The 12,192-nt window shown below is 35.3% G+C and overlaps 2 protein-coding genes across 2 annotated transcripts; one reads left to right on the top strand and one right to left on the bottom strand. All coding sequences in view use genetic code 12, as the record gives it.

Annotated features, from left to right (window-relative positions):
- Positions 1–106: 106 nt before the first annotated feature.
- PIR3 (beta-1,3-glucan linked protein) lies at positions 107–1,168 on the bottom strand (the record flags this gene model as incomplete). The annotated part of the gene is made up of 1 exon (XM_001525941.2): positions 107–1,168. One exon carries the CDS (start codon positions 1,166–1,168, stop codon positions 107–109), a length of 1,062 nt encoding a protein of 353 aa, XP_001525991.2.
- Positions 1,169–6,640: 5,472 nt separating this feature from the next.
- PVL30_003383 (uncharacterized protein) lies at positions 6,641–7,756 on the top strand (the record flags this gene model as incomplete). The annotated part of the gene is made up of 1 exon (XM_001525940.2): positions 6,641–7,756. The coding sequence occupies one exon, from the start codon at positions 6,641–6,643 to the stop codon at positions 7,754–7,756; it is 1,116 nt and encodes a 371-aa protein (XP_001525990.2).
- Between the last annotated feature and the right edge of the window lie 4,436 nt (positions 7,757–12,192).

The raw sequence follows: 12,192 nt of genomic DNA, 5'->3' as shown, positions 1-12,192 counted from the left end.
GAAATTTCAAATAATATTTCCACACTCATCCATCCTTCACTACCATTTGAGACTGATGTATGTTAGCGTATTGTATTATTTGTGTGCATAGTTATTGTTTGTCAAATTAACAATCGACAAAGTTGATAATCTTCAATTTGACGGCATTACATTGAGAAGCAACATTCTCGTCGTACAAGTTGTAAAAGTCCCCGCTCAAACATTGGTAAAAGACATCTGCGTCACCCAAGGTCAAGTAACCATCACTTGAAATTGACCAACCAGCTGCATAAATTGTTCCTGCTTGAGGTGGAGGACCATCAAATTGGAATTGACGGTTAGCAACAATGGCACCAACTCTACCTTTAGAGTCAGCGAGCAATCCGTCTTGTAATGTCATGGCAAGGTTATTTGAAGAGTAGCATGCTTCTTGGATGTTGGTGTCTTCAGGTTCTGCGCTGTCAGATTCGACTACAGGGTCACTACTGCCAGAAGTGGCAACAGTTGCATTGGTGGGGAGACGAGATTCAGCGGCAACAGTGTTGGTGGCTTGAACTTGACCATCAGTGATTTGTGCAGCACCAGCGACTGATGAGAGAAGAGTAGTGGACGGATTTTGAATTTGGCCATCGCTTATTTGGTTCACACCAGCAACAGTTTGAGCAGTGGTTTGGTGTTGAATTTGTCCGTCACCAATTTGGTTAACGACACTTGCAGCAGCAGCAGTAGTTTGGTGTTGAATTTGTCCGTCACCAATTTGGTTAACGACACTTGCAGCAGCAGCAGTGGTTTGGTGTTGGATCTGACCATCTGTGATTTGGTTAACAACACTTGCAGCAGCAGCAGTGGTTTGGTGTTGGATCTGACCATCTGTGATTTGAGCAACAGGTGCAACAGATTCGGAAAGTATACTATATGAGGCTGTTGGAATAACATTTGGTTGACCATCTGACAAACCATTGACTACGTCTCTCTTTTTACCAGCAATTGTTCCAGTCTCAGTTGCTAGCTGAGATGCAACTTCGATAGTTTCTATCTGGATACCAAAACTGTGGGACCAATCTGTCGATGCATCTGTAGGGATTGCACCGGTGGGTGTCAAAGTTGACCATGGTGCGGATGGTACTGTTGCAGCCAACGTCGACGATATGAGTGCAGCAGTTGTAGCGAATGTATTTGTAATTCTCATAGTTGAAAGATTGAGTAGGATGAGTTTTTGCTTTGCTTTGGTTTGTTTTTGTTAAAGGGAAAAAGCAAAGTATTCTTTTCTTATCTTTTCTTTTGTTAAATTCCTTTTTTTTATCTAAGGTGATTCAAAAAAATTTTGATGGGAGGAAGAAAACTTGGTGTATTTATAGACAATAGGAAATGGTAACTTTCTCGAACAGAGCAAAATCAGTTGAGAGTGATGCAAAAAATGCATCTGTTTGTATGAATCAGGCAGTAGCGGATCATGACGCAAGTAATTTGAAATTAGATTCTACATACTAAGCAAGTTGGAAACTATGCTATACTATCTTGCACTGTCCTGTATTTTACTAAACTTTGCTATACTTTGCTACACTTTGCTTTACCATATTGTATTGTAGTGGACAATAGAAATTTGCAATCGAAAACGTCTCTCTCTCTTTCTCTCTCTTTCTGTCAGTCTTTGGTTTTGTGTGAGATTCGGATACTGATATGGCAATCTAATTACTTGCATATAACAACACTGCCCAGCAACAACAACCACCAAAAAAAAAAAAAAAAAAAAAAAAAAAACCAAATCCATCGAAGATCGCATGTACTTCCATTGCCTATCGGCTATCACTCCTCCAAGCAAAAAAAAAAAATCAAAAAATAAAATTTAAACAGCACAGACACACCAGTACCTGGATCACGCAGAAGTACAAAATCAAGATCGGGATCAAGGGGGAGGGGGGTCTAAAAGGGGATAATTTGTTAGTAAAGAGGGTGAAGTATAAAGTGAACATAGGTGTTTAACAAGCAAGTTGAGTGTTTGAAAGGGATATGACGTTTACGTTGATGGCTGGGTGCTGGTTCAACGTTTCCCGATCTACTAGGACAGACACTAATGTTTGTTTTTTTTTTAATTTATTTAATTTATTTAATTTTTTTTTGTCTGAGCAAATTGATGGTAGTGGTTTTTTTTTTATTGTTCAATGTTGAAGTTGCAAAAGCAAAAGCAAAAGTGAAAGTAAAAATATAAACATAAACTGATAGGGAGAGGAGGAACAATGCTGGACGGTTTCATGGTGGTTTGTAGCCCACAAAGGGTTAAAATATAATCAGAAAAGGATGCTTAGCACTACATGCAAATTGATGAGTGATTTTAAAAATAGACATAAGACGAAGAAGAATTAAAATTAGAATTGAAATAAAAAAAATGGAAAAAAAAAACAACCAATTGCAGGAAATATTGCAAAACTTTTGCCTGCTTGTTGAAGTTTGTATCAAACATCAATTATGTTCAGATTCATTGATTGATTGTATGTTTGTTTTGTTTTGTTTTGTTTGGTATGGTTAATGCTGTATCAAAGTGCCTCTTTTATCCTAATTTCACTTCTTGTAAAATGAAAAACAAAAATAAAAAAAAAAAGGATTTTAGAATTGAATGAATCGGAAAACAAAAGTAGTGAAAGTTTTTGAAAAGGGGCAAAGGGGTAATTCGGTGAAAAATAGGGCGAAAGAGAACAGACAGCAGACAGCAGACAGCAGACATTTTGCTTTCAGACATCAGACACAAATTAAAAACAAAATACAAAAAAAGGTTCGTATCGGTGCTAACGTGCGTGAGTGCCTGACTAAATGTGTGTGTGTCCACTAGGACGTGTGCTGCACAAATGTTGAGCTGTTTTGCTGGATGAAATGGCTGGTAACTCTACCTTTTTGTCGCACCGACAAATTCACTCTTCTCGTAGGAAACAATGTCCGATGATGTAACAAAGGAGTTTTTAAAAACATCCAACCAAGCATTACTGAGAATTTATTTACAATCAACAAGCACTAAACAGTAGTCAAAAGAGGCACAGTTGGGCATACCATATACACAAGGTAAACACACAAGGTAAACACACAAGGTAAACACACAAGGTAAACACACAAGGTAAACACACAAACGCACAAACTCACAAACTCACACACTCTTTGTCTCTATTCCTTTCTACAAATCACCAAGTCGATATAAGCATTGCCTGTTGTTGCTAGCTCTGCAATTTGCAAAAGGCAAGGGAAATGTAAAGCAGCAACAACAACAACAACAGAAAAGAAGAGAAACAATGCAGCATAAACAACAATTCTTATAAAAGCCTTGCTAGATACAGTGTGTGGGACTTATGACCTACACGGCAATTTATGCGCCACTCTTCTACAATCTTCGATCCTTCCCTCCTTCCCTTCCCTCCTCCTCTTCCTCTTCCACCCTCCAGCGACGCTGATATCAAATAAACAACTCTCCTTTCACTCTACATGGCTACTAATCAGAAATTTACAATTTCTTGGGTCTACACATTCTCTTATCTCTATCTCCACCAACGCTTTTCTGTTACCTTACATTTTTGTCCTCGAAATTGTTGGCAAAATCTACAAAACTAAACTAAATAAAATATGAAAGAAAGAAAGGAGGTAAGTAGGTAAGTGAGAAAAGAACAATTACAAAACAGCAAATGATGTGAGCCGGTGCCTCTGCGACTACTCGATAACTACCCGATAAAATTAGCTACTATTTTTAGAATTGTGGTTTGAAATTTGAACATTTTCTTATTTCTGGAGGGGGAGGAAACGGAGAAGAAGAAGAACAGCAATGCGTATAACCCTTTCAATAGTGATTCATCTATATTTTTTCTTTTTTTTTTTCTTTTTCAAAAAAGAAAAATTACAACAGAAGATGATAAGCATTGTTTGAATGGATTGGGCAAACATTCGTCTTAAAACGGAGAATGTGTTCATTTATAAGCCCCTACTCTTTTGCTCGCCTCCGTCTGCCACAGTTCGTCACCCACTAATATTTCAACACGCAAACTTTCACCTCACTTTTTTTGCGCCATGTTCCAGAGATTCTTTATTTTTTGTCCATCATTATTCAGCTGGTATGTTACATCTGTAATAGTAGATAGAATCGGCATCGGCAGTATTTTTCGGTACATTGAAATCAAAATCTCATGAACAATTTTGTCTTTCCAAATTCCTTTTTTATTTTTTTTCTGTTTTTTTACGGATTTGTTTATAAGTTACAGTTTAGGCAGGATTGTTATGTAGCTGATAGCCCAAGTTCATTTAGTTGTTGGCAGTACTGGCCACACAATGGAGAACAGAGCAGAAGATAACATAACAAAACAAAACCAAAAACAAACCAAAAATAAACCAAAAACAAACCAAAAATAAACCAAAACAAACTATTGTGAGAGTTTTCGAAAACCCATCTCCCACAAATACCAACACCATAGAAGGAAATTTCATATACATACATTTTTTTCTCTCTCATCTTTGTTGTTGTGACCCCATTCGCCATTTGTATAGGTATCTCTTCATTTTGTATACACAAGTGAAATACCCTATTTTCTTTCTACGATAGGATTGGTTCAGCAATTAACGAGAAACCAATAAGGTAGACTCAGTGATATTTCATAAATGGGAATGTATGTACTACTTCCAACATACAAACTTGCTATCTGCCACCACCATAAAACCAAAAAACACATCCACTAGACACTCACTCATACTATTATTCTTGCACCTATGTTTCAAAATATTTCAATCCATCGATTGATATCGAAATCTTGGTTGTTTACTTTTTTTTTAAAAAAAAAAGTCATTGTCATTTCTCTTTTTCGCAATCGTAACAACTGCAACACAACGTTGTATTTTTTGTATACTATACTTTTCTTTCCTCCCTACATGGCCAATTAGTATTACAATATCTCAAAATCACGCATTGCGTTCTCTACTCACGTGATTAAACACTAATTTTGAATATTTATAACCAACATGTACCATTGTAAGTAGCCCCAATAAAAAGATATCGATATGAAATTAGAAACAATTTGAGAGAATAGAAAAAAAACAGCTTGAAACCCAAGATTGTTTTCAAATTCTTTTTTTTTTTCATTTTTTTTTGGGTTGAAGTTGAAGCCAAAAAAAGAGGAAATAAATGAAAAAGCAAACATGTAAATTCTTCAAGATCAAAGTTACTTTCATAGTGAACTGTTGTTAATCATTCCATTTTGCAAAAATATAAATATATATATATATATATATACCAATCACTATCAAAACTATCCAAGTTGTTCGCCATTCGCAAGACATATAATCTTTATTATCTTTCAAATATGAAAAGTGAGGTGATGTGACTCAATACCAAGAAAATGTTTGATGATGCAGGATCAAAGACATTTTGAAACATTCATGCAGGGTCCTTTGGAAAAATTTAATATTAATAAAAAGAAAAAGATCAAGATCAAGAAAAAAAAATATTTCGTAAAAATAATAAATGCATTTGGAAATTTAGCAAAGAAAAACAACCATCGATGTCAAAAGAATGGTTGACAAGACTCCTTCTCTAACAAAGAATATTGTTCCAAAGAAAAAATGGAAAGTTTTGTTTGAACTAAGGTACTGCTGTGTGTAATTTGTATCTCGAAAATTGGGTTCACAATCAGCAAGCAAGAACTGCGAATCTAAGGATAGAACAAAACAAAAAAAAAAAAGTAGCAAGAATGCCATATAATAATCAACTTATAATAAAAGAAAAATTATTAACCCTTCCCCTCCCCCCTGTAGAGCCAAATCACCCCACATCAAGAGATTAAACTAGCCTGTAAAAAGAATCAGGAACTTGTATTTTCCTTTCATTTTTTTATTAAGTTTTTTCAATTTTTTTGGTTATTTTGGGTTTTTTGGTTTTTCTCATTCCAATCTAATGTGTGTGTGTTTCTTATACATATATTATATCAGTACGCTTATTGATTTCCGTGCTTAGTTTCCCAAACCAACAACATGTACATATTTATATGTGTATGTATCAGAACTGGATACTGCTGCTATCTTGACACTTTACAAAAGCTACTGAATATGTCGTGCTTTAGCCTATAATGTTTGTATTCAACCACTGTCATCACTCTCAGTGTAGCTCGCATTTTTTTATGGTCATTAGGCACTTAAGGAACGGCTCACTACTAAGTCTTTTTATCATCTTTCTTTGGCTGAATTGGTTTTATCTGGTTGTTTGTTTAGTAGCTTAGTTCGTTTTAATAATTCCAAGTCACAACATTACAAGTTGTCAAGTAGTTACTTGCAAATCCAGCTCTTAATTGCATAGATAATAATATGGTGCATTGAAAATTTCACAATTGTACCCAATAATTTTTTGTGCAAGAAAATATATCAAAAGTAGACAGTCAGGGCCTCATGCATTTTTTTTTCAACAAAAAAAAGGTGAAAGGAGAAAGGAATGCAAAGTAGTGAAGAAGGTATAAAAGTGACCAGTTATGATCAAAAGATAGACCTTTCAAATAAACCTGCTTCTCTTTTCTTCCAATAAAAGGAAAATCCTTCAATCCCAACATTTTTCTATTCCTTTTCCATTTCCTTTTCCCTTTCTTTCCTTCCCATTCTTTTCTTTTCTTAAATCGTCAAGTATTCCAATCTTTATTTTCTTACAAATATGAAGTATTATTTGGTTTCATCATTATTGACTTTGTCCACTACTGTATTTGCTGCTGTGAGGCCTGTGCGCTTATACGCTACTTCAGAGGACATAAGCTTTAATGGCAGGGGATTGTACTCTATTCATGAAGGTGCAGGTATCAACTATTTGTTTCTTGGTGCTCCACAATTACTTCAATACAATAATGAGTCGAGGGTGTTGTATCTCGAATTAAGTACACCGCCGTCTAACGCAAAGCAATACTTGGCTTTTCAAAGTGAATTTTTGGCTTTGACTGTTGCTCAGGAACCATTACCAGTTGACATTGCAAGTGATGGCACCGTTACTTTCCCTAGGTCGGAACTACTCTATGCTGCAAAAAGTGTTAGTGACCCATACAGGCATTCCGAAGAAGTATATGCAGTTGTCAACTCCATTCACGATGGTGCAATTCCAATAGGACTCAGAGCTGAATTTGAAGAACCAGATGACGAGCACACTAACCCAGTTGAGCCTGAAAGTTCCGATTCCGAAAAACTTGACGATAAGACCAGTGAGGGGGCTGGTGACAAGACCAGTGAGGGGACTGGTGACAAGACCAGTGATAAGACCAGTGATGGTACAAATGATAAAATAAGTGATGATACAAGTGACAAGACTAGTGACAAGACTAGTGACAAGACCAGTGATGGTACTAGTGACAAGACCAGTGATGGTACTAGTGACAAGACCAGTGATGGTACTAGTGACAAGACTAGTTCTGGTACTAGTGACAAGACCAGTGATGGTACTAGTGACAAGACTAGTTCTGGTACAAATGATAAAACAAGTGACAATACCAGTGGTAAGACTAGCAATACTTCCCAGACTACCAGCAAACCCTCTTCAGCTGATAATTCAAAGCCAAAAAGTCCAAATGACCGTGCATCCACTGAAAACATAAGCAAGTCTACTGATGGATTAAACTCAACAGGAGGCGATAGTTCAAATTCGACTAATGCTACTCCTCATACGCCTGTACCATCACATACATTATCCTCATCAGCAACACCAGAAACAGGTGCAGCTGGTAGATATGGTTTTGTTGCATCTGTCTTTGCTATAGCTTTAGGAGCTTTGGGTCTTGTTTTGTAAGATTCTTGGCTATCTTGTTTTCCATTTCTTTTGTCTCTATCTCTATCTCTTTTGTATATTATTTTTATCTTTTACTTCAATAATTCTATACCGGATTAATGAATTTGGGTTAAAGAGAAAATAATATAATGAATAGAGAGGGAAATGGAGGAATAGAGAAATGGGAAAAGTGGGAAAAGTGGGAAGAGTGCTGAGAATAGGGAGAAATGGAATGAAAGAGGCGGGAAATAATATCTATGAGCCAGGTTAACATACACTGTTTTTACATTCAACTTATGGTTTGAGCAATTGAATTTTGATAATTATTCATTGATTTGAAATGTAGGTTTTCTTTTTTTGTTAAGAAATTTACTTTATATTTGAAGTAAAATAGATAATAATTAAATAATAATAATAGCAATGAAAAAAGAAGTAGACAAACCATATTAGCAATAATGTCGGTAGAAAAAGTATTTGGTGGTATTGAGATGCAGTGGCAGCTTCTTTTCCATAGATTACATTCAATTTTTGAATAAACGGAGTGGTGAGGAATTTGTCAACACTGGTATTAATGTTAATGCTTATGTTTATGTCGATATGGGTGTATGTAACAGAGGCAAAGAAAGGAAGAAAGAGAAACGGACGGAGGATGATGGAGGGAAGGAGAATTGTTGTATTTTTATTTTTTTTTATTATTATTTATTTATTTTGCAACTTTCGGATGTATAGTTGCTAAAGTACAAAGAGGGGACACGAAGAAAGAAAGGAAACAGGAAAGGATGATGGGATGGCCATTCTATTTTTAATATCGCTTAGCAAATGCAATGGAATGCTATTGTTGGGGCTGAACAATAAACAGGCAGAGTGACGAAAGGTGCAATATACTATTCTTGTTCTCCCTGAAACTCACAAAAAATTGTTGGTTCTGTTTTTTTTTTATTTTTTTTTGTGAAATGGAAACATGAAATTTTGGTACTTTTGTCCTTCCCGGAAATCCCCCAGTTCACTCTCCCCCTTCCGCTCTCCCAAATTAGTGCTTGCTTTCTTTTGCTTTTTTTTTTTATTTGTTTATTTTGTTTGGTTTGTAATTTCTATTCGATTTGCGTAGAGGATGAAGATGAACAGGGATTGTATTAGGTATTTTTATGAGAAAGATGAAGGAGGTGGGGGATAAAGATTTAGGGGAGGGGGAAGGGGAAGGGGAAGATAAGCAGCGAAGGTATGGATGGAGGGAGGGAAGGAGGGACCGTGAAAGGATTTGGTTTTGTCTACAATAATTTGGAATGCTTCTGCATTACCGTGTGTATTTTTATCAGTTTGTCAAATTTACACCAGTAGTGACGAAAAGAACAAAATTTGCATTTCTGAATGCTTAGTTCTGGTGCAGACTTCCTATCGCGGAATATAGAAAAATTGCAACTTTGTTGTTTTCAACTGGAATTTTGATATTAAGGGGGGGAGGGGGGAGGGAGAGGAAACACCTCTCCCAACAAAAGCCTCGGTTCTATTAGCCAATCAAAATTGGGGAGGGGGAGGGGTTGGTTCAGACTAAATTATCTTATTTCTTTCTTTTGTTTCATTAGCAAAAAGCTTTAGCATAGTGAAAGTTTTTAGCAATGATGAGACCTTAGCTTGTTCCATATCGTTTTTCTTTAATGAATGAACGAATGAGATAGAGTCTAAGACAAGTGGGAAAAACTCACCATCTACATTGTGTAGTTCTGTTCTTTTTTTGCTTTTGTTTTTGCTTTTGTTTTTACTTGTACTTTTATATTCATTTTCTCCTTTGTTTCTGCAAGCTTTGTTAACTTTTTCTTTGCTCCTGCTCCTTTGCCCGAATTTCATCAAGTTTTTTTTTTATTTTCCTTATTTCAAGGTGTCGACCATCTAAAGGACTTATAGAGAACTGAATTGGTTGGTTGACACTGCCGCTCTAAATCTAGAGTATCAGTCCATACTAACAGCATGTGATGAACACACTCTTTATTGGAAATTAGTCCACTAAGCATCCTGGTTTTAACATATTGAGATGCACTTGAGACTAAAGAGAAGGACGGAAGAGCAGAAGAGAAAATAATGTAAAATGTATATATACATATATATATGTATATATATATTTGCATAGAACTAAATGATTTATCATCATCAAGTCGCTTCAAAGTACGTGGTCATAGTCGAGGTCATTGCACAAGTTTCCCATGTTGACCCTTTTTTTTTTGTTTTCTTTTGATGAAAAAAAAAGGTCAGCTCTAATCGTAAATGCGGATCATCCTATATCGTCTCCGCCACTCTATCAACAGCAAAAACATACAAAAGTGATAGTGAAGCTTGTTGGTTTTATATTCATGGTTTTTCTCTATTATTATCATTTTTTTTTTTTTGAAAGAGAAATAAGAAAATTGAGGAATTAACAACTTTAACATTGCTAAAAAGTCATTGCAATATGTGCAGAAGTTTTAGAATTGCAGTGCATCAAGATTAAGCAAATCATAGAAGGTTTTTTATGCTTTTTCTTTTCTCCCAAGACTTTAGTATAAACCAAAACTTAGTTACAGTAATGCTTTTAGGTACAATTTTTAAGTTAGACGAAGATGATGATCAGGCCTATACTCTGTGTATTTCTTTTGTATTTTTGGGCTGAGTAGTATGGGAGTTTCTGTTAGATTCCATAAAGAAAGAAAAAATGAAAAATGGGAAAATGGGAAAAGGAAAACAGAAAAACAAAATACATGACATCGAAAAACATGTAGAAGAAAAGGATCTCACCACCCAATCTTGCGTTGGAGTCACAGTGCTTCAAACATTGTATTGTATGCTTCATAGACACAGCACTTGGGGTAGAATAAGAGAAAAAGAGGGAAAGGGTGAATGGAAAAGAAGAAAGAGAAAAAGAAGGAGGAGGAGGAGGAGGAGGAGGAGGAGAAAGAAGAAGGCAGACAAGAATGATTTATCAAGGCATTTGAATATAACGTAGGGTTTAATGCATCCTTGCATAATACCAATGCACCAATTGCAAAGCGCACAGAAACAATAACAATAGGAAATTGGGAAAATCGAGAGGCCAAGACTCCAGCCAAAAATTCAAAAATTAAAAAAAAAATTTTAAGCCAAAACAAAAAACCAAAAAACCAAAAGACCAAAAGACCAAAAGACAAAAAATGTTGGATGAAATGGAAAGCCGCAAGTTCCATTACTTATTATTATTATTATTATTTATTATTATTCTCTTTTTTATTATTTATATTTTTTATTTCTTCAATACAGTTTACTTGTAGGAGAATGGGAACGGATTTATCATTCCAAAATGAAACAATTTCATTGTGTCAAATCATTTGCCCAAAGTTGTGAGGGGAGGAGAGAATAAAAAATAAAGAAAACTTTTGGTGGTTTGCAATTAACAAGCAAGCAATGGTATCTAGCTTTTGTGTAGTAAACGGAAGAAAAACGGAAAGACTCACCCGGTGAATTGTGGTGTAGTGGCTCTCTAAGCTCTAGAATTAAAAAGTCTACATTGGTGTAAGCAGATTCATCGTCTAAAACATTGCATTCAAAGAGTCAAACTTTACGTTTTGGAGACAACAAAAAAAGAAGTGAAGTTAAAGATAAAATGGAAACAATAAAGATGGAATTTGGAAAAAAGCAAAAAGCTAAAAGAAATAGAAAACACAAACTTGAAACGGAATTTTGTCGATTGTTTGTAGTGATATCTTTAAAAGCTTCGTCTATTGGGCGTGTGTTTTTTTATTTTTCAACTCTCACAATACAAATCCCGTATGAAAATGGAAGACTAGAGATGAAAATTTGCCAAGACGTTGATTTAGTAGTATTCCTGTATTAGCCCATGGCTTTTCCTCCTTTCCCTCTTGCTCTTGCTCTTGCTCTTTCTCTTTCTCTTTCTCTATATATATCTATTTCCAATATAAGTTTGCATCCAAAAGTATTGTATGCAAAGGGAATTGTTTATGGGCATGTAACAAAGTCTACACCGTTTGTGTATATTTCAATATATATCTTTACTGTTTTTTGCAATTCCTTTTTCCTGTGTTTTAAACTTCATTTTGGTTCCATCCCCCATGCAACGGAAAAGTGGCTGGTATATAGTCCATTGCCCTCTACCTTTACCTTTATGCAAAAGAAATAATGTCTATTTTCTCTTACAAAAGTGGTTAAAAAAAATTAAATTAAAGGTGAAAAGAGGTAGTTGAAATATCAAACTTGTTTCTTTTTCTTTTTCTTTTTTTTTTGGATTGAGAAGAATGCCGTGGGAAAGAAGATTCATTTGTGATCACCAATGCTGCAACACTAAGTGGATTAGCGATTCACTAAGTTGGGTTGCTTGACCTATCGAATGTGGATCTATATGGTCTGAAAAGCTTCGATGGCTCTCGCTTCCAAAGGGTCTATTTTTTTACTTTAGAAAAAAAAAAAGAATAGAAAAAGTTCACAAAAGAAAGATT

Source organism: Lodderomyces elongisporus, chromosome 4 (genome assembly GCF_030384665.1).
Source record: "Lodderomyces elongisporus chromosome 4, complete sequence".
Classification (NCBI taxonomy): Eukaryota; Fungi; Ascomycota; class Pichiomycetes; order Serinales; family Debaryomycetaceae; genus Lodderomyces; species Lodderomyces elongisporus.
This window is presented reverse-complemented; position numbering and strand designations above follow the sequence as displayed.